The following is a 27,796-nucleotide window of genomic DNA, read 5'->3' as shown; positions in this document are numbered from 1 at the left end:
GATACATCTCAGAACATGCAAAATGTGATTTAATAGATACGTAAAATTAGAATATTAGGTGATTTTAGATGTTAACAACATCCTCGAAAATATACCTTTAATCAATATTTGACAGTGACTTAGAATATATACAAAAATGAAAATATATACAACATTTGTCAAATCCAGATTGACATACAATTTATCTCTTTACTGTGTTTCAGTGCAAAAAAAATGATAATCGTACCTTTTTTCTTTAGCTGTGAATGAGACTAGAAAGAAATAATAGCATGAGAAATAGACGTCAAGAAAGTCATTCAAATCCGATTATTTTCGACTAAAGTAGAGAAGCAAAATTCTTATCAAAGCTAACAGTTGTACATTCTGCACAAGTTCATGCACAATGACCATAAAAATCAATAGTTTTTAGACACACATTTTTAGCTGTTACTGTTTCTCTTTCTCTATTTTTCTTTTAACTTCTGTTTTTTTTTTCCCAGTTCATCTTTTACCTGAAAAAAATGTGTGCCCTTGTGTTCCAGGGTCTCATCCTTCATCTCCAGTTTTTGTCTAATTTCAGCCAGAAGTCTGTCTTTCTCTTCAAGCTGTTGTTTTTTTTCTGCTAACTCAGATTTCTGTTGCTTCACTACAGTGATCATGTCCTGTAGCTCCTGTTCCAGTGTGTACAGTTTATTTGTACTGGTTTCCAGTTCTTTCCCCACACTCACCAGTTGTCTGTCTTTGTCCTTCAATTGTGTCTGATACTTTTCTATCATCATATTTGATTTTCTCAATTCTTCTCTTACTTCACTGAGCTGTTTCTCCTTCTCTTCCAGTGTCTTGTCCTTCTTCTGAAGTGTTTGTGTATTTTCTGTTAGAAGACTCTCTTTGTTTTCAAGCTGTTGTTTTTTTTCTGCTAACTCAGATTTCTGTTGCTCCACTACAATCATCATGTCCTGTAGTTGTCTCTGCTTGTCCTGCAGCTCCTGTCCCAGTGTGTCCAGTTTATTTGTACTGGTCTCCAGCTCTTTATCTGTGTTCTTCAGCTGTGTTTCTTTCTCCTTCAGCAGTTTGTTCAGATTCTCTAGTTGTGTGTATTTCCCCTCCACGTGTCTCTGACTGTCTTCTAACGCCTTAATTGTTTTGTCCAGTTCAGCTCTTGTCTGTTTGAGCTGTTTCTCCTTCTCTTCCAGTATCTTGTCCTTCTCCTGAAGTGTTTGTGTATTTTCTGTCAGAGGTTCTTTATTTGTCTTTAAATTCTGTCTCATTATTTTTTCCTGACTCTCATTTCTTTGCTCCATGCCCTCCACATTGTCAGTGTCGATGTGTTCTGGGTTCAGTTGTTGGTTTCTCTCAGGTTGAGAATTTTCGCTTTCCTCTGAATCATTAGTTGTTTGATCTGGTTTCATATTTGTACCTTCAAGTCCTGTAACTTCCTTTTCAATGCAACTTGTACTGTTTCTGGGTCCTATGCAAAACACACGCACACACACACACATACACACACACACACACACACACACACACACACACACACACACACACACACACACACACACACACACATTGACTGATTAATTATTTTTTTTACATTACTATCTTAAGCAAAAAAAAAAGAATCTGTCACACTCACCTGACCTTTCACCTTCCTTTTGCCTTTCCATGTTTTTACAGTTTATATATTCCTTCTGTTAAAAAGCAGAAGACGTTCATTTACAAATAATTTTATATGTTGGTAAATTATACACACTTTAGAGCAGCTCTGCTGACAGATTAATAACGTGCTCTTGTGTATGTAAGGAAACAATATATTATTATTATTATTATTATTATTATTATTATTATTATTATTTTTACTTATTTATTTATTTATTTATTTATTTATTTATTTATTTATTTATTTATTTATTTATTTATTTATTTTTATTAAAATCTTATGTAAGTCCCGATTTTAAAATCCTATGTAAGTATTTATCTACTCAGTATTTTTTTTTTTTACCAAGCTTAAATTAAATAAAAAATACCAGATATTGTGAAGTTTTGTCCAGTGAGTCATTATTCTTCAGACACTGCAGTAATCCTGTATCTTCATAGAACAGACAGTCGACTGCGATCATATTCTTTCTGTTTACACATTTGATGCTGTCTGGAACAACACACTCTGTATTAAAAGTGTGATGGAGCACCACCAGGACTACAGGTTTGGTGTCTGTAAAAAAATCCACACAACTTGTTCACTATATGCAAAAGTCATTCGGCAAACATAATGCATTATTTTAGAAAACATTTTCTGAGTGTTGACATCATGAAGAAAACACCTTTGTTAAGTTTGTAGATGGTGCAAATACATCAGTTTAAAAAAAGGAAAACACTGAATGTTAGAATAAATCTAAAATGCTGCTTTGTGAAAAAGAAACAGAAACTTTATCAGACTCTGTTAACAGTTAACTCATGGTTTGTGATGACTGATAAAATCTTCTGACTGAATGGTCATATCCCAAAACATAAAACAATATAAAACAAAATATTTAATATAAAATAATATAAAATAATTTTACTACTGTTTCATGTTCAGAAATGACAGTCTTTAAAGCCTTTGTATACCTCTCTCAGTTGCCATCTTTATCTTTCTGTAGGTTCAGACTAAAAGGAGAGAGAGAGAGAGAGAGAGAGAGAGAGAGAGAGAGAGAGAGAGAGAGAGAGAGAGAGAGATATTCAGCGCCATCGTCTTTCTCTTTCTATGTCATGTAGGTAATCAAACCCAATATCATAGTATATTTAAATATATTATTTAACAGCTCTTTACTCACTTCCTTATCTGCTGCTTTAGAAGAACTCGCACACAACAAGCTGAACTGTTTCACTTTCACCTTCGCTTGCTGGCACCCTTCCCACTTCCTGTTCTAGTTCCTCTCTAGACATAATATTTACTTTAGTAAAATCTTTATTCACTGTCTATGTGCTAACCCTTCTATATGTTTCCCTGTGTTAACTGTAGCTAATACATTGAAAAACTTGGTGTGAGGTCCATATTCTTAAGGACACTGGACTCTGGTATTATGTATTTAAACTCACTTCTGATGCTCTGAACTCTGAAATAAACGAAACAATAGCTTCTTGTTTTTTTCTGATGTAGTAAAGGAGTTAGTAAAGTTAGACATTATGTTGGACATTTGTGTCTAATTCTCTTCTCACTTCGGTTTTCTTTCAATTAATTTTTACCTGATTTAACTGTGATCATCATCATCTGCTCACATTGGACAGATTCATCAGGTACAGAAACATAACTGTGGAGGGAAAAATCATGCAGCCAGAAACAAATTATTAATGTATGTGTATTTATACAACTGCTTCAAGACAAATATAAAATTGTTCTGATATCAGCACATGTAACTATAGACCATTGTATATGGAGAACATTAATGAGTCAGTCCATTTAGATCTTCTCCCATACTGAGGTGTAGCTCCTTATTAGTGCAGGAGAAAATAAAGTGTAGGAGAGACATTCTGATGGAGTCTGTCAGTGGTGTGTGTTATATGCTGTGTGTTTGTTGTGTCTTTTACTCGACACAGTAAACGTCTCTGTACATTATTACACTGCAGTGAGGTTACAATATATGTGATAAGTTTATAAAATATCAGCTTTTACTATTAGTGTGAAGTCGAGTTATTTACTTACCCAGTCTGTGAGAAGTATCATGTAAAACAACAGAGAGAAATGTAATGTTAGATAAAATACAATGAGAAAAACTTATGACTTACAGTCAGAACAGCTGATAAACAATCTTCACTCTGTGCTTTCAAAGATGTTCAGCTACAATTTTAACTATTTTAATAAAATCTAACAACAGATAGTGAATCATTATGTCAGAAAACTGAGGTGTCGTCATGTATTAAAACCCAGACCCAATCACAGGGAAGCTAAAAACACTGCATCAGTTACCTCAGTGTTAGTAATAAAAATGTAACATGTTAAACTGTACTGTTATAATTTTCACAGGAATATTAATGTTATCATTGTTAGGAAAAAGTTTAGAGCTTTGACTCATGAATCACTGATTTGAGCTGCAGTACGTTACTCATCTGAATGAAGAAGTTCGCTCTTATTCTCCACTCATTCTGTCGGTGCAGTTCATTTAAAAACTAGTGACTGGTTAACCTTAACAAGCTACTGTTAGTGTTATCTAAAATCATACACACAATAAATTAGTATGAATCTGAGTTAGTGTTAGCTGCCTTAGTCAACCTCATCAACACTGTCCTGTTAATTATCACCATATAAATCTTATAAAACACATTTATTGTAGGGAAAATATGGAGGAGATATTAAGATGAACTGAGCTCATAAAAGTGACTGGAGCTGTAAATAAAATGAAATGAATTCATTTCCATTCACTGGCATGAGAACAGGAGGAGTTAATATCTGTAGACAGCCACTAGAGGGCGCCAGATGCATATTGGCTTTACTTTATTTTCTTTATGGGCTTCAGATTGTGTAAGGATAAAAAAGGTAATATATATATACATGTATACACTATCCTGTTGTTGATCACTTTATTATAGTTACTGTACATTTCTACATGCAATACATTCCATAAACCTTTCAGTAAATATACATTCAATTTCATTACACACCCAGATTATGTAGAAATGTGTCACTCATTCAGCTTTTGTGTTTCTGTTACAGAAATGGGGCATGAATTAAGAAGCAGAACCAGACACCAGGAGAAAAGAGCTTAGTGAAGTAACAGTGACACTAAAACATTATTAAACACAGGAAAAGTGTCACTACATGGTTTCAGTTCCTGTGTTTCTATCATTATAGACTCCCCTAAATAACACCATTACAGAATAAAACACTTGGAGGTGTTCAGTTAGAGGAAGATGATTAATGATTAGGTTACTGTTCCCACCTGGAAATAGATTATTCACTTACTACAAACATTGTTAGTGTTTATTAATTAAAGAATGACATGTTACTTTTCCCATTAGTTTAACATGTAAATGCTGTGGAACGTCTCAGTTATCAGTTATAACAGGGATAATAACAGCTATAGATATGTGATTCCTTCATCAGTCTCTTTTCTCTGTCTTGATGCTGATAAATAGAAAATAAAGCAGTCACATCACAGAGAAATCGTCTGAACTGGAGTTCTGCTATTTCAGTACCAGTTTACATGTCAAATGTGGTATAATCTGAAACCCTCCTGCTGTTGGTGAGTTTTAGATGAGCATCATAGCAGCACACACACACTGACATGTCAAGAGAAAATGTCTTTGTTTATACAAATTCATCCTCTAGTTGATTGTTAAGTTATAAAATATTAGACCGCTGATCTCATCACAATAAAATAATTATGTCACGATATGTAATTTTTCACTGCCAAATAGAGCTCAAAGTCATAGATGCTGCCTGTTCTGATGTTACACTCATCACTGTTGTCCTGTAGACTTCTTCCCTGAGTCTGAGATGTTCTGTGAGCTGTGAAAGTTTCTGTTGAAGATTCTCCATCTCTCTGTTCTTCTCCTCCATCTGTCTGCTGAAATCTTCCTGCATCTTTGTTTTTGAGGACAACATGTTTCTCTGGAGTTCAGGCAGGATGATCTTCATGAGCTTTCTCTCTGCCTCCATTCTGATCTCTCCTTCATACACCTCCCTGATCTCCTCCATCTCCTGCTTGTGTCTCTCCTCCATCTCTTTTCTCTCCCTCTCTCTCTTTTCTTTTAGTTTCTTCACCTTTCCTTCCATTTCTGTTCTTTTGTCTACCTCTCGTTTCAGCTCCCTCTCAAGTTCTTTCTTTTTCTCTTCATCCCTCTCTTCTTTCATCTTTCTCTCCAGTTCAGTTGTTCGGTCATTAAGTTGTCTGATGTCCCCTTCATGTTCCTCGATCACTCCCTCTATCTTTCTCAGAGAATCCTGCACCTCCTTCTCTATTTTTTCTTTCATGTCCATCTCCTCTCTCTCTCTTTTCTCTTTTCTTTCCTTCAGAATCGTTGCTTTCATTGCTCTAATTAGAGATTCTATCTCCAGGTAGATGTCACTGCTGTAGAATTTCTCTCTGCTTCCTTCCACCATCTTCTCTATCTTCTCCAACAGCTCTGAGACCTGAGAACCATCTCCACTGTCATTAATGTTGAGACAGTGAAACCTGTTCCCACATTTCTCTACAAGTCTCTGGACCTCCTGGTCTCCTGATTGGATAAAGTCCTCAATGTTCTTCTTCTCACATTCATCAGTAACACTGAATATGATCATTGTGTTTCTCCAGCATGTCTCTCCAAAGATCTCCTCCATTTTCTCCAGCATCCCTCTCTCCTCTCTTGTAGGCTGCTTTAGAGGTATGACCAGGAGGAAGGCGTGGGCTCCTGGAGCAGACAGATGGACACAGAGTCCCACGTCCTGTCTCAGCTTCTCCAGAGAGAGTTCAGAAGAGAACCAGTCAGGCGTGTCCACCACAGTCACCTTCCTCCCAGCCACCTCCCCCTGTGTGCTCTCACTCTGCTGGGTGGCTGTAGATGTAGCTGTAGACGTAGCAGCCTGGTTCCTCTCCTCTCTGCCCAGGATGGTGTTTCCTGTTACACTCTTCCCAGACCCCGTCCTCCCCAGCAGCACCAGCCTCAGTTCTGCTACAGGAACTGATGCAGGATAATGTGGACTAGACGATTCTCCACCCACTGAAATGAACAAGAATGAATCATTTAATACAGAATCACTTACTGCATTGTGGTGATGACGCTGTTCTATGGAGTATGGAGGCCGACTGCCTTTATATAACTCATACTCAAATTCCTCATCATGTTAATGTCACTGTGATTGATGGAGGGAAGATTGATGTCGTCCATATAACTGATTTTCTGTCACGCTGCTCAGAATCCAGAGAAATTTAATGTTTTTCATTTTACCTAAATCTAGTGCCTAAATCTGTCTGCTGCCTCTCTTTATATTCATCTTTTTTACCTTAAACTACTGTTGAGTTTCACATTAAACACAACAATAATTAATCACTCACATGTTGGACGATTTCCCTCCATACTGTGTCTTCTCCTGATTGGTGCTGCTGAGTCCTGAGTCTCTTCACTCACTAGGAAACATCAGAACCAGTCAGAATGAGAGACATTCTTCAGAAGGTAGAGTTAGACAGATGATATAATAAAGTTATGTCTTATACACTATAACTAACCCCTGTCACTGTTTAAATTACATTTCCTTATAATATCTGAAGAGTTGCAATATTAAGGATAATTACAGTATATTTATGTATTGATTTATTAATTTAAAATTTGGAAACAATGACATTCTGAGAAACTTATTACATATTACTTACTTTTTGGAGGTAAAAGTTCCTTGCTGCTTTTTCTCCTGATGGAAGCTGATGATTCTGGATCTGTCTGTTCTTGCAGCTGCTTTGTTTTCTCCTCTAGAAGTCTGTCTTTCTCCTGAAGCTCTTTGTCTCTTTCTATGAGTTTATTTTTACTGGTTTCTAGTTCTTTCACCACACTCACCAGTTTTGTCTTTTTGTCTTCCAACTGCTCCAAAAGTTCTCTGTTTTTTTCCTCTAAGTCAGTTTTTTGTTGCTTCAATACAACCATCATATTCTTTAAATACTCTAAATCCTCTTCATTTTCATTTTTCTCTTCACTGACTCGTGTTCTCATTCTCAGTTCTATATAACACAAGCAAACATACACACACGTGCACACACACACACACACACACGTGCGCGCGCACACACACACACACACACACACAGTGATTTTGTTAAATGATTGGTTGGTTGATTGATAGCTTTTATTTATTACATTACTATTTACAGCTGGCTGTAAGAAACAAAGTCTGTCTCACTCACCTTGCTCTTGCTTTTTCAGTTTGATATGTTGTTCTTTCTCCTGCTAAAAAAAGCAGAAATGTGGGTTAAATGTTACTTCGTTTAGTCTAGTCAATTAAACACAGTTTAGAGCAACTGACAGTTTAATAAAGTGATAGTGTGTGTAGGGAAACAACAGATGATGATGATGATGATGATGATGTTTAATGTTATTAAAATGTAATGTATTAATCTTGTAATCTTGTAATTTTGTACCAAGTAATTATGAACTAATAAGTAAGCACTTGTATGTGCTATAGATTTATACAATAATGTGTCATATATGCTTTTATTTTTGACCAAGAATGAATATTCCTCTTACATAATATTAGCTTGAATTAAATAAAAAATACCAGATATTGTGAAGTTTTGTCCAGTGAGTCATTATTCTTCAGACACTGCAGTAATCCTGTATCTTCATGGAACAGACAGTCGACTGCGATCATATTCTTTCTGTTTACACATTTGCTGCTGTCTGGAACAACACACTCTGTATTAAATGTGTGATGGAGCACCACCAGGACTACAGGTTTGGTGTCTGTAAAAAAATCAGTACAACTTGTTCACTATATGCAAAAGTACTTCAGCAAACATAATGCATTATTTTAGAGAATATTTTCTGAGTACCTGAAATATCGTGAAGACTTTTCATTGCTGCTTCAATGTCAGTTCCAGCTCGTGACACAATCGGACAGAAAACCAGAATGAATTCACACTCATCCTCTGTATTCACCTCCTTCAGGTGAACTCTTTGGTTAAGATGAGTTATGAAGTCCTTGTGGGAATTCAGTGTTTCACCAGATAAAATCAGCTTAAACTTTAAATCTGTGAACAATCAGGGAAATTTTTTTTAAAAATTAAAAAAATATATATATATTTTTTGTATTTTTTTATTAAATATAGATTATATTTATACCACAATTATTTTCATATACTATAAAAACTACAGTTTTTAGAAATTCCTACATTTTAACAATGTTCACTGGTACACGATCCAAGATGTTTATTAAACTTCTCACCCAAAAAGCTTCCAAATATGAACGTATTATATATATTAATGTTTATATAAAAAGGAAATGTTGAAGAGGATTTTGGCTGACAGAGTAGGTGTTAAAGAAAGATGTTGTGCTAAAAATCAGACTAATTTAATTGAGCATTGTATGAAACATGATGTTTGCAGATGTTTTGTTCAACTTTGTCAGCAGAGAAATCTGCACATGATCACTTTTTAAGAGTCCTAAGTATGATCTTTATAAAAGGATCTGTAATAAAGGAAAATGTTGTGTCTGATCCCACTGAATATTTGGGATTTTCTTATACTCACTTGACTTTTCAGTCCTTAATGCAGATGCACCCTGTGGGAACAAATTACACACCCTGTGGTTTTCACACTGTCCAAGATAATCTCAATTAAATAAAGTCTATAACAGGCTGTAACAGTGTTTCTTCATCTAAGAATATAGTTAGATTATAATAAAGTTAGTCTAAAACTAGAAAATCAGAATAAGTGGCTTATGTCATCAATCACATTCATCTTGACTTGTGAACAAAAAGGACATCACATAAACAGAAATAATCCCTCAGTGTAATAGCTCTGTGAATAAGTGGATGTTTCCTCTTCCCATCAGCAGAGGTCGCACTCTCTTATTCTGGGTTAGTTCATGCTTTTCCTCTACAAAAGGACATTAATATTTATTGCAGTGCCTTGATGATATTTATTATTGTGTAAATCCTGATTGCCTTGATATGCTTTACCCACACCTTGGATTTTGTTTGTTTGTTTATTTTTTATTTTTTTATTTTACCAGTTACATTGATTTGTGCATTGTGTTTTCAGTTGTGTTTGCTGTACTGTTATTGAAATATTTTCAGCAAAACTTTTTTTTTTTTATCTAGGATTCAATCTGCATTTGAAAGACAAAAAAAAATTAATTAATAATACACTTTTTGGATATTAGACCAAAAAATTAGAAGGATTATAAGGAGAAATAAAGAAAGCTTTTAAGAAAATTGCAAAATTGTTGACAGGAAGCATTTACTGTATAAAACTCCAGATTATTGGGAAACAAAATAACTTCAATTAAATAGTGAAAACATAAAGAATTAAATAGTGTCTAATATCATTTGAAGTAAATTACCATCCAAAAGAGGAAAATCGTCATTTTATTTACTTACCCCTGTAATATTGTGCAGAACAAAAGAAGAGAAGGGAAAAACAGCATTAGTAAACAACAGCAGAATATAAAATATAAAATAGTGTCACTTTCAGCACTATTCTGTAACATTGTCCATTGGAGTTTATGTACAGAAAGAAAACATTAAAATCTATTTAGACTAAAGAGAGAAATTTTATATTTATTTACTATAAAAACAACATTGTAGATTTATAGACCTCTACAGAGAGTTTTCTCTTTTAGTCTATAATTCTCACCTGATTCTTTAGACTTCCCAGAAGTCCCAGACTTCCCAGGCCTCAACTGAAATATAAAAAAAATACTTTTTAATAACTTTCTAGTACATTTTCTGTGCTCTATTAAAATTTAATCTGATAACAAATAATCTATGTATGGTACCTATGATTACCATCAATGAAAAGATTTGAGTAAATTTGTAGTATAAACCTACCCATGATAAAAAACCTGTTTAAAACATCAGAAAGAAACATGATATTAAGATGACATCATGAAGAAAACACCTTCGTTAGGTTTGTAGATGGTGCAAATACATCAGTTTTTAAAAAGGAAAACACTGAATGTTAGAATAAATCTAAAATACTGTTTTGTGAAAAAAGAAACAGAAACTTTATGAGACTCTGTTAACAGTTAACTCATGGTTTGTGATGACTGATAAAATCCTCTGACTGAATGGTCATATCCCAAAACATTAAACAATATAAAACAAAATATTTAATATAAAATTTTACTACTATTTTAGGTTCAGAAATAACAGTCTTTAAAACCTTTGTATACCTTTCCCAGTTGCCATCTTTATCTTTCTTTAGGTTCAGACTAAAAGGTGAGAGAGCGAGAGAGAGAGAGAGAGAGAGAGAGAGAGAGAGAGAGAGAGAGAGAGAGAGAGAGAGAGAGATTCAGTGTCATCGTCTTTCTCGTTCTATGTCATGTAGGTAATCAAACCCAATATTATAGTATATTTAAATATATTATTTAACAGCTCTTTACTCACTTCTTTGTCTGCTGCTTTAGAAGAACACGCACACAACAAGCTGAACTGTTTCACTTTCACATTCACTGCTGACGCAGGCTCACTGGCACCCTTCCCACTTTTCTTGTAATCTTCCTCTCTAGACATTTACTTTAGTAAAATCTTTATTCACTTTAAGCCTATTTCAATTTTCCTTTTTATCCTCTACATTTTATGTGCTAACCCTTCTATATGTTTCCCTGTGTTAACTGTAGTTGGTTAAACTTGGTGTGAGGTCCATATTCTTAAGGACACTGGACTCTGGTATTATGTATTTAAATTCACTTCTGATGCTCTGAACTCTGAAATAAAATAAACAATGGCTTCAGACAGAGGTGGGAAGTAAGAGTAAAAATACTTCCTTACTGTACTTAAGTACATTTTTCTGGTATCAGTACTCCACTAATTATTTACTTTTTACTTTTACTCATTACATTTTTACACAAATATCTGTACTTTTTACTTCTTACATTTTCAAAACGGACTCGTTACTTTTAGTATTATTCCTTCTCATTGAGCGCTGTTTCCAGCCTATCATCCTGCGGCTTTTTCCCCATGTGACTGGTGTACTGTATTATTTACTGGCTATCAGACATAGACTAAGGATAGCGGAGCTAACAATGAGCAGCACGCCTACAAAAGGAATGGCTAATGTTCATTCAAAGGGAGTCACCGATGTTAAAATAACTAACAACGAGGACATTCCTGAATACACATGGCCATATATGAGGGAGATGTTTGAAATAATCGGCGTCAAAAAGGATTCCTGGCGAATGCGTTGAGAATTGTGTCACCCAGGGGCGGTTCTAGCCCTTTTTTTTAGGGTGGCTTCAGCCCCCTGTCTGTAATCTCAGCCACCCTAAAACTATAAGGATAATTTTTACTTTCATAAATAAACAATAAAAATGACGTTAAAATGCAGGACATGTCGTCGATGGGAAAGAAAATTATCAGTTTGATCTAAGAGCGATTTTTTTTACTTTGCTTTTATTCCATACTTTTACACGCGTGTGTTGTAGTCTTTCAAAAGTGTGTCTTCAGCTGTCTGCTTTATTTGAACGGAAAAGCACAGGTACGCGCAGCGTGCACGCGCAGTCAGAGCTGGAGGCGTTTATCTATAACGTTAATCGGCGGAAAGACGCAAAGACGGCAACCAAAATATCACTATTCTTATTACCAGAGTTGTCATATAATATATAATATAGAACTCTTCTTGTTTTAAATTCTCACCGAGGGCTAAACCCCCCTAAAGATGAAATCCTAGAACCGTTTTTTGTCAACCTAAAAAACACGAAGTGCTTAATTTAATTAACATTAATTTTGTCATTTGTAAAACATCACAATAATTTTGAGTTGTTTTCAAGGACAGAGCTGGAATCTCCCTACAGTTTGGGATATGGCCTTGGTGATACACTTGGTATACATATATTTCCAAAAGTATTGGGTCACCTGACCTTTCCTGCTATATGTGGTTGTTTTCTGATCTCATCCCTACTGAACACCTTTGGGATGAATGTGAACGCTGACTCCACCCTACCTCACCTACATCAGTGCCTGCCTTTCGTAACACTCTTGTGGCTGATGAACACAAATATCCATCAGCATACTCCACAATTATATATTCAAGTACATTACTTAAGTACATGTCAGAGCCCATACTTCTTTACTTTAACTTGAGTAAAAGAGTGTAGTCATTTTTTAGTCTTTTAAAAAATGAGTATCTGTACTTTTACTTGAGTAAAGGATGTGTGTGCTTTTGCCACCTCTGGCTGGCTTCAGACTGCAGAATAAAGAGTGAACGTGACATTGTAACCATGTATATAAATAGGAGGTCTTATATCTTTCTTTATTTTGTGTTTGTTTCTTTATTTAGATATTTAATTAATTGCTCATCATTGCTTTGAGGTAAAAGTTTTTCTTCTATGGTAGATGCTCTTCCTCATAGATGTGCAAATTCTGCCCCATTGTGGATGAACTAAGTAAAGTCAGTATTCTGCTCTAACACTGCAGTGACTGTAGGATTTCATTTTTCCCCCCAAATCTGTTGTGAAGCAACCAGGAACACTGCAGTGCTTTCACTTTGTTATTCTACACCCAGTCACACCATGAGCCGATCTGACAGCAATTCTGACCAGAAATACAGAGTAAAGTTCATTGTTTATCCATGAACCAAAGTGAACCAAGACTCAAACGGGATTACAAACAGTTTTGTGTGGAAAAGAAAGGAACATTAACGCATGCCCTACAAGCTAAAAAGAAAAAGTTGATTCCTGTTCACCTGATTCTTCAAAATTCCCAGAACTCAACTGAAATATAAAAATACTTTTTAATAACTTTCTAGAACATTTTCTGTGCTCTCTATTAAAATTTAATCTGATAAGCAAATAATCTATGTATGGTACCTATGATTACCATCAATGAAAAGATTTGAGCAAATTTGTAGTATAAACCTACCCATGATAAAAAAAAACCTGTTTAAAACATCAGAAAGAAACATGATATTAAGATGACATCATGAAGAAAACACTTTTGTTAGGTTTGTAGATGGTGCAAATACATCAGTTTAAAAAAAGGAAAACACTGAATGTTAGAATAAATCTAAAATACTGTTTTGTGAAACAGAAACCCAGTGAGATTATCAGACAGTTAACAGGCTTATGATGACTGATAAAATCCCTTGACTGTCTGGTCATATCCCAAAACATTAAACAATATAAAACAAAATATTTAATATAAATATATACTGTATATATACTGTATATGCTGGACCCACTTCCTGTTCTAGTCTTCGTCTCTAGACATCCTATTTACTTTAGTAAAATCTTTATACACTGTAAGCCTATTTAAAATTTCATTTTTATCCTTTACAGCAGCGGTGTCCAAACTTATCCGGAAAGGGCCGGTGTGGGTGCAGGTTTTCATTCCAACCAAAAAAAAAAAAATCAAAAAAGGTAGGCCAGGTAGAAATGTCCAAAGGTCAAGTCTACATAAATATTGAGTCAATAAGCGTAACAGAAAAACTTGAGTAGATATAAAATATACAGACTGTATACAAGTATTAGTGATAAATATATTAAAGAGAAAAAGTACACAGATTATCTATGGATAAAATACAATATATATTCATACAGATATATAGAGATAATTTATAATATATACCATAAGTAGAGATAATACAGAATAGAGTTTATACCAAGTCGGTAACTTCATCTACTGGTTGCAGCTTTGTCCATTATGTGACCTGTGACCTGTGCTGCATAAACACATATATGTTTATGTATAAATGTTTATGTATAAAAATATTTAGATACCATGCTAATGAATCTCTACAATGTGCAATCTGAGGGAAATAGCAAACCTTTTACTCTAACCTTTACTTTTACTGAAATAAAAAAACTTAAGTAAAGACTTCTGATGTTCATTTCAGTTTTTATTCATTTTGTTAATCAGAAATGAAACACAGTTTATTCTATTAGCATTTAATTCACATGTATTAGTACTTATTAGTACTGTTTTTTCTGGTGTAGCATAAACATTTGTATATTAATTAAAAAAAAAAATATTTGAAAAGCCAAATAAATCTTTTGAACAGCCAGTTTTAGGAAAAGTATAAGCACACATAAAGCCCAGACATTTAAGTAATTCAGTATGTACTATTCTGTTGTAAGAGCCACCCTTCCTTTAGCTCATTTTTCTTCTGTCCGGTTGTTATTGCTTTGTTTTCCTCACTGGCTTCACTTTTTTTTTTTCTAAAATAACAAGAAACACACACAAAAAATACATCTTAAAAATAATTTAGCAATTGCTCCTCACCTCCTTTTTAGTACAATTTTTTAATAAAATAGTTACTGTTGCATTAGTAAACATATATAAAGTAACTACTTTGTTTCGCTTTAGAGAGTGATTATTTACGCACCTAACTTGTAAATATGCAAAGTAACTGAATGAATTAAGAATGTGCTGAATATGTTAGGTGAGGCATATTTAGGCAGGGATGTACTGATATGACAGAAACATTAAACTATTATTATTATTATTATTATTATTATTATTATTATTATTATTATTATTATTATTATTAAGGTTGTATGACTTACTTTCTTAGGGTTCTGTTTGTCATGTTTCTGTGGAGTAGAAAATGATGCATGTTAATATGAGGCATATAAAGCATAGTGCACTTAAAACACTGTTTTAATGGAATATGAACATTTTGGCATAATTAAATCATAATGAAATATTTTTAAACTATTCTTTAACTTCTGTTGTTGTTTCTTAGGTAGCATAGTGCACTTAGGGGCTCTATAAGGATTATTGATAAGCTCACTGAACAATAAACGGTCTCTTACTGTCCACAGAGTATAATATTTATATAAAACTCAGTGATAAACTATATACAAGTCTTCTTGATTGGATAAAAGAACACAGTTTTAGATTTTTATATTTTTCAATATTTTTAAACTATTCTCTAACTTCTGCTGTTGTTTCTTAAGCTCTAATATCTTTACATTAATGCAGGGCAAACAGACGGAAAACCCACTGTACTTCAGGATACATACCACAGACTTAATCCAATCTGCAACCTTTTTTATCGCTTCGTCATTCTTGCAGCACGAGAACAGTCCGTCGTCCTCACTGAACAGACAGTCAACAATGATAGTTTTGTCTCTGGTCACAGTTCTGCTGCTGTCTGGTGTAATGAGCTCTCGATCAAATGTGTGATGGAGCACCACTAGTGCGATGTATTTGTCTGTAAACATTTTTTGAAAGAAATTAATAAAGACTTAAATATATATCATAATTAAGACACATCATCAAAAAATGATTATAACAAACCTCCAAAGCTGTTAAGTTTTTGCAGTGCAGCCTCGATATCAGTTCCAGCTCGTGAAACAATGGGGACATAATATAGAACTGCTTTACACTCCTCCATTGGAGTCATCTTCATAGATTTTCTTATTTTCTTAAGTTTTTTTGTGAACTGTTCACAAGGTGCTTGTACCTTTGGAGGAATGACTTCATAGCATTTAACTATTTTAGAGAAGCACAAAACAATAGATTAAATGAAGCAACACATTTATGTGTTTATTTGTACTCTGTTGTTTGACTCTGGTTCTAAAATTTATTTTATTTAAAATGGCACTTATCAGGAGAAAAATGTAAAAACTCTGAAACATAAGTGAAAACAATAGGGATTCATTATTAGATTCAATTATCATTATAAAAGAGAAGGAGCTTTTGTTCTCAATCACCATGTTATAGTTAAGTGCAGCAACATGGTGTGTTTGTGCTTACAGCTTTAAGCTGGACTGGTTAAACTGAATGTACCTGTAGTGTGGTGAGCAATTTCAGGAAGGGTTGAGGAAATATGGTAAATACCATGATCAGTAGTGACTCATAGACTGTTTATTGTATCATAGATAAACTACAAAGCTAATTAATAAATAAAAAAAATGATTTCCTCGAAGTTACTATAGAACAAACAAAATGTTGCTTAATAAATATTTAAAATTAGAATATTAGGTGCTTCTAGATGTTGTGAACAAAATCTTGAAAAATAAACCTTTAATCAAAATTTGACAGTGATTTAGAATATTGGTTTAGGAAGAAAGTCTCATTCTAATATTGGCATTTATGATAAAATGGCAAATATATTACATAAGACATTTTATCTCTTTACTGCGTTTCAGTACAAAAAAATGATAGTCGTACCTGTTTTCTTTTTCTGTAAAAGAGACCAGAAAGAAATAGCATGAGAAAAAGATCCGATTATTTTCGGCTAAAGTAGAAAAGCATAATTTTTACCAAATTTAAAAATTGTACATTCCGCACAAGTTCATGCACAATCACCATAAAAGTCTATAGTTTTTAACAGATAATCAGACACACTATATATATATTATTTATCTGTAACTATTTCTCTTTTAATTTCTGGGTTTTTTTTTGTTTTTTGTTTTTTTCCAGTTCATCTTTTACCTGACAAAAATGTGTGTCCTTCTGTTCCCGGGTCTCATCCTTCATCTTTAGTTTTTGTCTAGTTTCAGCTGGAAGTCTGTCTTTCTCCTGAAACTCTTTGTCTCTTCCCCTTAGCTGTGTCTCTCTCTCAGTTGGAAGTCTGTCTTTTTCTTCGAGCTGTTGGTTTTTTTCTGCTAACTCAGATTTCTGTTGCTCCACCTCAGTCGTGTCCTGTAGTTGTCTCTGCTTGTCCTGCAGCTCCTGTCCCAGTGTGTCCGGTTTATTTGTACTGGTTTCCAGCTCTTTCACCGCACTCCCCAGTTGTTTCTTTTTGTCCTTCAATTGTGTCTGATTACTATCTAATGTCATATTTGATTTTCTCAATTCTTCTCTTACTTCACTGAGTTTCTCCTTCTCTTCCAGTGTCTTGTCCTTCTTCTGAAGTGTTTGTGTATTTTCTGTCAGAGGTTCTTTATTTGTCTCATTTCTTTGCTCCATGTCCTCCACATTGTCAGTGTCGATGTGTTCTGGGTTCAGTTTCATTTCATTTCTCTCAGGATGAGAATTTTCGCTTTCCTCTGAAACATTGAAACACACACACACACACACACACACACACACACACACACACACACACACACACACACACACACACACACACACACATTGATTGATTAATTGATTTTTTTACATTACTATTTTAATAAACAAAAAAAAAAATCAGTCACACTCACCTGACCTTTCACCTTCCTTTTGCCTTTTCATGTTTTTACAGTTTATATATTCCTTCTGTTAAAAAGAAGAAGACGTTCATTTACAAATAATTACATAGCTTGGGTAAATTATACACACTTTAGAGCAGCTCTGCTGACAGATTAATAAAGTGTCTGTGTAAGGAACACTATTATTATTATTATTATTATTATTATTATTATTATTATATTATATATATAATATATATAATATATAATAATATATATATATATATTATTAATTTATTTATTTATTTATTTATTTATTTATTTATATGTTTGTTTGGTTGTTTGTTTGTTTTTTAAATCTCATGTAAGTCCAGAAATGTAGGTTTATTCATATACTCAGTACTTTTTTTTTTACCAAGCTTAAATTAAATAAAAAATACCAGATATTGTGAAGTTTTGTCCAGTGAGTCATTATTCTTCAGACACTGCAGTAATCCTGTATCTTCATGGAACAGACAGTCGACTGCGATCATATTCTTTCTGTTTACACATTTGATGCTGTCTGGAACAACACATTCTGTATTAAATGTGTGATGGAGCACCACCAGGACTACAGGTTTGGTGTCTGTAAAAAAATCCACAAGACTTGTTCACTATATACAAAAGTAATTCAGCAAACATAATGTATTATTTTAGAGAATCTTTTCTAAGTACCTGAAATATGGTGTACACTTTTCATTGCTGCTTCAATGTCAGTTCCAGCTCGTGACACAATCGGACAGAAAACCAGAATGAAATCACACTCATCCTCTGTATTCACCTCCTTCAGGTGAACTCGTTGGTTAAGACGAGTTATGAAGTCCTTGTGGGAATTCAGTGTTTTTCCAGATAAAATCAGCTTAAACTTTAAATCTGTGAACAAACAGGAAAAACATTTATTTATTGTTTATTATTTATTATGGATATTTTATATTTATACTAGAATTATTTTTATATACTATAAAAACTACAGTTTTTATAAATTCCCACATTTTAATAATGTTCACTGGTACATGATCCAAGATGTTTATTAAAACGCTCAGTCTAGAAGTTTCTAAATAGGAACGTTATATATAAATGTTCATATAAAAAGGAAAAGTTGAAGAGGATGTTGGCTGACAGAGTAGGAGTAAAAGAAAGATGTTGTGCTAACAACATATGCAAATAAAATTCAGGCTAATCTAATTAAGCAAAAACAATTCAAAGGATCAATGTTGTGTCTGATCCCACTGAATATTTGGGATTTTCTTATACTCACTTGACTTTTCAGTTCTTAATGCAGATGCACCCTGTGGGAACAAATTACACACCCTGTGGTTTCCACACTGTCCAAGATAATCTCAATTAAATAAAGTCTATAACAGGCTGTAACAGTGTTTCTTCATTTAAGAATATAGTTAGAATATAATAAAGTTAGTCTAAAACTAGAAAATCAGAATAAGCGGCTTATGTCATCAATCAAATTCATCTGGACTTGTGAACAAAAAGGAAACCACACAAACAGAAATAATCCCTCAGTGTAATAGCTCTGTGAATAAGTGGATGTTTCCTCTTCCCATCAGCAGAGGTCGCACTCTCTTATTCTGGGTTAGTTCATGCTTTTCCAAAAGTTCATGCTTTTCCTCTACAAAAGGACATTTATATTCATTGCAATGTATTGATGATATTTTTTATTGTGTAAATCCTGCTTGCCTTTATATGCTTCACCCCTACCTTGGATTTTGTTTGTTTGTTTGTTTGTTTGTTTATCTATCTATCTATCTATCTATCTATCTATCTATCTATCTATCTATCTATCTATCTATCTATCTATCTATCTATCTATCTGTCTATTTATTTTTTACTTTTACCAGTTATATTGATTTGTGCATTGTGTTTTCAGTTGTGTTTGCTGTTCTTTTATTGAAATATTTTTATCAAAACATTTTTTTAAATCTAGAATTCAATCTGCATTTGAAAGACAAAAACCAAAATAATTAATTAATAATACACTTTGGAATATTAGACCAAAAAATTAGAAGGATTATAAGGAGAAATATAGAAAGCTTTTAAGAAAATTGCAAAATTGTTGACAGGAAGCATTTACTGTATAAAACTCCAGATTATTGGGAAACAAAGAACTTCAATTAAATAGTGAAATCATAAAGAATTAAATAGTGTCTAATATCATTTGAAGTAAATTACCATCCAAAAGAGGAAAATCGTCATTTTATTTACTTACCCCTGTAATAATGTGCAGAACAAAAGAAGAGAAGGGAAAAAACAGCATTAGTAAACAACAGCAGAATATAAAATATAAAATGGTGTCACTTTCAGCACTATTCTGTAATATTGTCCATTGGAGTTTATGTACAGAAAGAAAACATTAAAATCTATTTAGACTAAAGAGAGAAATTTACTATTTATTTACTATAAAAACAACATTGTAGATTTATAGACCTCTACAGAGAGTTTTCTCTTTTAGTCTATAATTCTCACCTGATTCTTTAGACTTCCCAGAAGTCCCAGACTTCCCAGGCCTCAACTGAAATATAAAAAAAAAATACTTTTTAATAACTTTCTAGTACATTTTCTGTGCTCTATTAAAATTTAATCTGATAACAAATAATCTATGTATGGTACCTATGATTACCATCAATGAAAAGATTTGAGTAAATTTGTAGTATAAACCTACCAATGAGAAAGGACCTGTTTAAAACATCAGAAAGAAACATGATATTAAGATGACATCATGAAGAAAACACCTTCGTTAGGTTTGTAGATGGTGCAAATACATCAGTTTTTAAAAAGGAAAACACTGAATGTTAGAATAAATCTAAAATACTGTTTTGTGAAAAAGAAACAGAAACTTTATCAGACTCTGTTAACAGTTAACTCATGGTTTGTGATGACTGATAAAATCCTCTGACTGAATGGTCATATCCCAAAACATTAAACAATATAAAACAAAATATTTAATATACAAATTTTACTACTATTTTAGGTTCAGAAATAAAGCCTTTGTATACCTTTCCCAGTTGCCATCTTTATCTTTCTTTAGGTTCAGACTAAAAGGTGAGAGAGAGAGAGAGAGAGAGAGAGAGAGAGAGAGAGAGAGAGAGAGAGAGATTCAGTGCCATCGTCTCTCTCTTTCTATGTCATGTAGGTAATCAAATCCAATATCATAATATATTTAAATATATTATTTAACAGCTCTTTACTCACTTCTTTATCTGCTGCTTTAGAAGAACTCGCACACAACAAGCTGAACTGTTGTACTTTCACATTCACTGCTAACGCAGGCTCTTATCCGGAATCTTATCCGGAAAGAGCCGGTGTGGGTGCAGGTTTTCATTCCAACCAATAAAAAAATCAAAAAAGGCCGATTGAGGCCAGGTACAAATGTCCAAAGGTCAAGTCTACATAAATATTGAGTCAATAAGCGTAACAGAAAAACTTGAGTAGATATAAAATATACAGACTGTATACAAGTATTAGTGATAAATATATGGAAGAGAAAAAGTACACAGATTATCTATGGATAAAATACAATATATACATACAGATATATAAAGATAATTTATAATATATACCATAAGTAGAGATAATACAGAATAGAGTTTATACCAAGTCGGTAACTTCATCTACTGGTTGCAGCTTTGTCCATTATGTGACCTGTGACCTGTGACCTGTGCTGCATAAACACATATATGTTTATGTATAAATGTTTATGTATAAAAATATTTAGACACCATGCTAATGAATCTCTACAATGTGCAATCTGAGGGAAATAGCAAACCTTTTACTCTAACCTTTACTTTTACTGAAATAAAAAACTTAAGTAAAGATGTCTGATGTTCATTTCAGTTTTTATTCATTTTGTTAATCAGAAATGAAACACAGTTTATTCTATTAGCATTTAATACACATGTATTAGTACTTATTAGTACTTGTATTACTTGTTCAATACTGTTTTTTCTGGTGTAGCATAAACATTTGTTTATTAATTAAAAGATATTTTGAAAAGCAAAAAAAATCTTTTGAGCGGCCAGTTTTAGGAAAAGTATAAGCACACATAAAGCCCAGACATTTAAGTAATTCAATATGTACTATTCTGTTGTAAGAGCCGCCCTTCCTTTAGCTCATTTTTCTTCTGTCCGGTTGTTATTGCTTTGTTTTCCTCACTGGCTTCACTTTTTTTTTCTAAAATAACAAGAAACACACAAAAAAATACATCTTAAAAATAATTTAGCAATTGCTCCTCACCTCCTTTTTAGTACAATTTTTTAATAAAATAGTTACTGTTGCATTAGTAAACATATATAAAGTAACTACTTTGTTTCGCTTTAGAGAGTGATTATTTACGCACCTAACTTGTAAATATGCAAAGTAACTGAATGAATTAAGAATGTGCTGAATATGTTAGGTGAGGCATATTTAGGTAGGGATGTACTGTTATGACAGAAACATTAAACTATTATTATTATTATTATTATTATTATTATTATTATTATTATTATTATTATTATTATTATTATTATTATTAAGGTTGTATGACTTATTTTCTTAGGGTTCTGTTTGTCATGTTTCTGTGGAGTAGAAAATGATGCATGTTAATATGAGGCATATAAAGCATAGTGTACTTAAAACACCATTTTAATGGAATATGAACATTTTGGCATAATTAAATCATAATGAAATATTTTTAAACTATTCTTTAACTTCTGTTGTTGTTTCTTAGGTAGCATAGTGCACTTAGGGGCTCTATAAGGATTATTGATAAGCTCACTGAACAATAAACAGTCTCTTACTGTCCACAGAGTATAATATTTATATAAAACTCAGTGATAAACTATATACAAGTCTTCTTGATTGGATAAAAGAACAGTTTTAGATTTTTATATTTTTCAATATTTTTAAACTATTCTCTAACTTCTGCTGTTGTTTCTTAAGCTCTAATATCTTTACATTAATGCAGGGCAAACAGACGGAAAACCCACTGTACTTCAGGATACATACCACAGCCTTAAGCCACTCTGCAACCTTTTTTTTCGCTTCGTCATTCTTGCGGCACGAGAACAGTCCCTCGTCCTCACTGAACAGATAGTCAACAATGATAGTTTTGTCTCTGGTCACAGTTCTGCTGCTGTCTGGTGTAATGAGCTCTCGATCAAATGTGTGATGGAGCACCACTAGTGCGATGTATTTGTCTGTAAACATTTTTTGAAAGAAATTAATAAAGACTTAAATATATATCATAATTAAGACACATCATCAAAAATGATTATTACAAACCTCCAAAGCTGTTAAGTTTTTGCAGTGCAGCCTCGATATCAGTTCCAGCTCGTGAAACATTGGGGACATAATATAGAACTGCTTTACACTTGTCCTCTGTAGACATCTTCATAGATTTTCTAATTCTTTTAAGTTCTTTTCTGAACTGTTCACAAGGTGCTTGTAACTTTGCAGGAATGACTTCATAGCATTTAACTATTTTAGAGAAGCACAAAACAATAGATTAAATAAAGCAACACATACTGAATGTTTGTGTATATTTGTACTCTGTTGACTGCGGTTCTAAAATTTGTTTTAGTTAAATTGACACTTATTAGGAAAAAAAAGTTAAAACTCTGAAACATAAGTGAAAACAATAGGGATTCATTATTACTCACTCACTCACTCATTTTCTACCGCTTATCCGAACTACCTCGGGTCATGTGGGGTTTCATTATTAGGCTTACAAAAAAATAAAGACGGAGCTTTTCTTCTCAATCACCATGTTATAGTTAAGTGCAGCAACATGGTGTGTTTGTGCTTACAGCTTTAAGCTGGAATGGTTAAGCTGAATGTACCTGTAGTGTGGTGAGCAATTTCAGGAAGTGTTGAGGAAATCTGCTAAATAACATGATCAGTAGTAGCCCGATTTACAATCAATCATAAATAGACAAACTACGTCATCCTGAAACATCTCAGAACATGCAAAATGTGATTTAATAGATATTTAACATTTGAATATTAGGTGATTTTAGATGTTGTTAACAAAATCTTGGAAAATATACCTTTAACCAGTATTTCACAGTGACTTAGAATATTGGTTTAGGAAGAAAGTCTCATTCTAATATTGGCATTTATGATAAAATGGCAAATATATACAACATTTGGCAAATCCAGATTGACATACATTTTATCTCTTTACTGCGTTTCAGTGCAAAAAAAAAAGATGGTCGTACCTTTTTTCTTTTTCTGTAAAAGAGACCAGAAAGAAATAATAGCATGAGAAAAAGACGTCATTCAAGTCATTCAAATCTGATTATTTTCGACTAAAGTAGAGAGTCTATAGTTTTTAACAGATAATCAGACACACTATATATATTTCTTTAGCTGTGACTATTTCTCTTTTAACTTCCGGTTCCGGGGTCTTGTCCTTCATCTCCAGTTTTTGTCTAATTTCAGCCAGAAGTCTGTCTTTCTCCTGAAGCTCTTTGTCTCTTTCCATTAGCTGTGTCTCTCTCTCAGTTAGAAGTCTGTCTTTCTCTTCAAGCTGTTGGTTTTTTCTGCTAACTCAGATTTCTGTTGCTCCACTGCGATCATCATGTCGTGTAGTTGTCTCTGCTTGTCCTGCAGCTCCTGTCCCAGTGTGTCCGGTTTATTTGTACTGGTCTCCAGCTCTTTATCTGTGTTCTTCTGCTGTGTTTCTCTCTCCTTCAGCAGTTTGTTCAGATTCTCTAGTTGTGTGTTTTTCTCCTCCACGTGTCGCTGACTGTCTTCTAACGCCTTAATTGTTTTGTCCAGTTCAGCTCTTGTCTGTTTGAGCAGTGTCTCCTTCTCTTCCAGTGTCTTGTTCTTCTCCTGAAGTGTTTGTGTATTTTCTGTCAGAAGTTTTTTTATTCTCTTTAAATTCTGTTTCATTATTTTTTCATGACTCTCATTTCTTTGCTCCATGTCCTCCACATTGTCAGTGTCGATGTGTTCTGGGTTCAGTTGTTGGTTTCTCTCAAGTTGAGAATTTTCACTTTCCTCTGAAACATTAAACATGAAAACTTCCAGAGAGAGAGAGAGAGAGAGAGAGAGAGAGAGAGAGAGAGAGAGAGAGAGATTGATTTCAGTTGAAGAAGAAGAAATTACACACCCTGTGGTTTTCACAGGCTGTAACAACGTTTCTTCATCTACGAATTTAATTATAATATAATTAAATTTGTCTAAAACTACAAAATCAGAATAAGTGGCTTATGTCATCAATCACATTCATCTGGACTTGTGACCAAAAAGGAAATCACAAACAGAAATAAGCCCTCAGTGTAATAGCTCTGTGAATAAGTGGATGTTTCCTCTTCCCATCAGCAGAGGTCGCACTCTCTTATTCTGGGTTAGTTCATGCTTTTCCACTACAAAAGGACATTTATATTTATTGCAGTGATGATGATATTTATTATTGATGATATTTATTATTGTGTAAATCCTGATTGCCTTGATATGTTTCACCCCCACCTTGGATTTTGTTTATTTCTTTATCTATTTTTTACTTTTACCAATTATATTGATTCGTGGATTGTGTTTTCAAATGTGCTTGCTGTACTGTTATTAAAATATTATCATTCAAAAAAATGATTTATCTAGGTTTCATTTTGCATTTGAGAGGCAAAAGAAATAATAATGGATGAATAAAACACTTTAGGGATATTAGACAAAAAATTCAGGAGGATTAGAAAAAAAAAACAGCTATTCTGAAAATCCAAAAAATGGCTGACAGGAGAGGGGTGGTGGTGTTTAAATTAAATAGTGAAACATAAAGGATTAAATAGTGTCTAATATCATTTAAAGTAAATTACCATCCAAAAGTGTAACATAGTCATTATATTTACTTACTCCTATAATAATGTGCAGAACAAAAGAAGAGAAGGGAAAAACATCATTAGTAAACAACAGCAGAATATAAAATAGTGTCACTTTCAGTACTATTCTGTAATATTGTCTATTGGAGTTTATGTACAGAATAAAAACATTAAAATCTATTTAGACTAAAGAGAGAAATTTTATATTAATATACTATCAATAAAAAACACTTTAGATTTATAGACCTCTAAAGAGAGATTTCTCTTTTAGACCCTTTAATACTTACCTGATACTTCAGACTTAAAAATGGAACTCCACTGAAATATAAAAAAAATCTTTTTAATAACTTTCTAGTACATTTTCTGTGCTCTGTATTAAAATTTAATCTGATAAGCAAATAATCTATGCAGGGTACCTATGACTACCATCACTGAAAAGATTTGAGGAAATTTGTAGTATAAACCTACCCATGATGAACGACCTGTTTAAAACATCAGAAAGAAACATGATATTAAGATGACATCATGGAGAAAACACTTTTGTTAGGTTTGTAGATGGTGCAAATACATCAGTTTAATAAAAGGAAAACACTGAATGTTAGAATAAATCTAAAATACTGTTTTGTGAAACAGAAACCCAGTGAGTTTATCAGACAGTTAACTGGCTTATGATGACTGACAAAATCCTCTGACTGAATGGTCATATCCCAAAACATTAAACACTATAAAACAAAATATTTAATATGAATAAATATATATTTATATTCAGAAATGACAGTCATTAAATCTTTGTATATTTAACTTACTTGCCATCTTTATCTTCCTGTAGTTTCAGACTAAAAGGAGAGAGAGAGAGAGAGAGAGAGAGAGAGAGAGAGAGAGAGAGAGAGAGAGAGAGAGAGAGAGAGAGAGAGAGAGATTCAGTGTCATCGTCTTTCTCTTTCTATGTCATGTAGGTAATCAAGTCCAATATCATAGAATATTTAAATATATTATTTAACAGCTCTTTACTCACTTCTTTATCTGCTGCTTAGAAGAACTCACACACAACAAGCTGAACTGTTTCACTTTCACCTTCACTGGTCTCAATTCCTCTTCTAATCTGCCTCTCTAAACACAAGCCTGTAGGCAGGGGGGGTTCGGGTTTTTCCCCTTCATTGCCAATGGTCCAGAATTTAAGTTCTTTTTTTCATGTGATTATTGTCATCATTGTTTTAATCAATGCTTGTGACAAATATCCTGGGTTGCTGTTTCAAATTAATGATACATTATATCTGGACGAGTGTGTCGCGCGTGCGTGTGTGTGTCGCGCGTGCAGCTCAGAGAGAGTTCTTGCAATACACTTTCCATATATATTTTATTTAAAAGGATTTCTATATTCTATCCACTCAATAGTCTACAATATAATATCCATAAACGTAGCGTAATTATAAAAAAAACATAGTGGGATATTCAGTGATATTGGCTGTGCAATATCGACTTTTGTGATTGGCCAATACCGGCAGACTGGAGCCAATGCAAATGCTTCTTTCCTTCGGTGCGCGTCTTTATTCCTCTGAGAACTTCAAAGCGGACTGCTTGAGGTAAATTATCTGGAATGATTAGTATATTATTATCCGGAGACTGAACACATTCATGCATTCATCCCTGGCACTCATCCATACACACTATGACATGGCAGTCAACCTGGATGAAGCTGTGAACATATTCTCCAAATTGCACCCAAGAATGTTGGAATTGACCAGTGTACTAAATCCATAAGTGTCAAGACAAATACAGCAACAAGCAAAGAGGCATTGACTCTAGAGGCATTAAGAGTCATTAAATCTATTCTGTTGTTAGTGTGGTCTTTAAACTTATGAACTGTGTATGGACTGACAAAGGTGGTACACGAGGAAGCAATTTGACAACAATGCAGTAAATAATTTAGGTGCTTCAAAAAGCGTGCTTGTTAAGATACCAGCAGACAAGCTGATCTAGCCCAAATTAGTGCATAAAAGGTCACCAAAATGAAGTATTTGAAGCCCCTCCATCATTGCTTTCAGGTAAATGTTTTTCTTCTATGGTAGATGCTCTTCCTCATAGATGTGCAAATTCTGCCCCATTGTGGATGAACTAAGTAAAGTCAGTATTATGCTCTAACACTGCAGTGACTGTAAGATTTCAGTTTTCCCCCCCAAATCTGTTGTGAACACAAAAGCAACCAGGAACACTGCAGTGCTTTCACTTTGTTATTCCACACCCAGTG

At 33.5% G+C, this 27,796-nt stretch overlaps 5 protein-coding genes across 10 annotated transcripts in view; 1 reads left to right on the top strand and 4 right to left on the bottom strand.

Annotated features, from left to right (window-relative positions):
* LOC113636639 (trichohyalin-like) overlaps window positions 1–27,796 on the bottom strand; it is a 501,252-nt gene that overhangs the window by 9,334 nt on the left and 464,122 nt on the right. Inside the window, exons 18-22 of the mRNA XM_047809657.1 lie at window positions 6,990–7,061; window positions 5,359–6,654; window positions 2,584–2,616; window positions 2,004–2,188; window positions 1,613–1,667 (exon numbers count right to left, since the gene is read on the bottom strand). Coding sequence (XP_047665613.1) covers window positions 1,613–1,667; window positions 2,004–2,188; window positions 2,584–2,616; window positions 5,359–6,654; window positions 6,990–7,061 — 1,641 coding nt within the window. The remainder of the gene's footprint in view (window positions 1–1,612; window positions 1,668–2,003; window positions 2,189–2,583; window positions 2,617–5,358; window positions 6,655–6,989; window positions 7,062–27,796) is intronic.
* LOC113636638 (WD repeat-containing protein 87-like) overlaps window positions 1–27,796 on the top strand; it is an 873,260-nt gene that overhangs the window by 762,630 nt on the left and 82,834 nt on the right. The gene's annotated exons all lie outside the window — the stretch shown is intronic.
* Window positions 487–26,384, bottom strand: LOC125140313 (adventurous-gliding motility protein Z-like). Its single transcript, XM_047809462.1, has 5 exons — window positions 26,355–26,384; window positions 26,017–26,030; window positions 25,836–25,866; window positions 24,147–24,756; window positions 487–536 (listed from the first exon to the last, which is right to left on the bottom strand). Exons 1-4 carry the CDS (start codon window positions 26,359–26,361, stop codon window positions 24,233–24,235), a joined length of 576 nt encoding a protein of 191 aa, XP_047665418.1. The 5' UTR covers window positions 26,362–26,384; the 3' UTR covers window positions 487–536; window positions 24,147–24,232.
* On the bottom strand, window positions 14,458–21,050 carry LOC125138448 (protein CROWDED NUCLEI 4-like). Its single transcript, XM_047809423.1, has 14 exons — window positions 20,942–21,050; window positions 20,746–20,784; window positions 20,412–20,425; window positions 20,215–20,261; window positions 18,996–19,027; window positions 18,413–18,610; window positions 18,139–18,323; window positions 17,732–17,786; window positions 17,019–17,575; window positions 16,755–16,767; window positions 15,879–16,073; window positions 15,602–15,792; window positions 15,143–15,169; window positions 14,458–14,794 (listed from the first exon to the last, which is right to left on the bottom strand). Exons 2-14 carry the CDS (start codon window positions 20,759–20,761, stop codon window positions 14,780–14,782), a joined length of 1,545 nt encoding a protein of 514 aa, XP_047665379.1. The 5' UTR covers window positions 20,762–20,784; window positions 20,942–21,050; the 3' UTR covers window positions 14,458–14,779.
* LOC113641540 (restin homolog) overlaps window positions 21,462–27,796 on the bottom strand; it is a 31,941-nt gene continuing 25,606 nt past the window's right edge. For 3 of the 5 annotated variants that reach the window (XM_047809390.1, XM_047809389.1, XM_047809388.1), the window contains exon 14: window positions 21,467–21,919. In XM_047809390.1, the coding sequence (XP_047665346.1) occupies window positions 21,881–21,919 (39 nt within the window). In that variant the 3' untranslated portion in view covers window positions 21,467–21,880. Of the gene's footprint in view, window positions 21,920–27,796 lie in introns of all 5 variants that reach the window. The other 2 variants (XM_047809391.1, XM_047809392.1) reach the window with 2 other exon arrangements.

This window comes from Tachysurus fulvidraco, chromosome 26 (genome assembly GCF_022655615.1).
Source record: "Tachysurus fulvidraco isolate hzauxx_2018 chromosome 26, HZAU_PFXX_2.0, whole genome shotgun sequence".
In the NCBI taxonomy this organism is placed as follows: Eukaryota; Metazoa; Chordata; class Actinopteri; order Siluriformes; family Bagridae; genus Tachysurus; species Tachysurus fulvidraco.
This window is presented reverse-complemented; position numbering and strand designations above follow the sequence as displayed.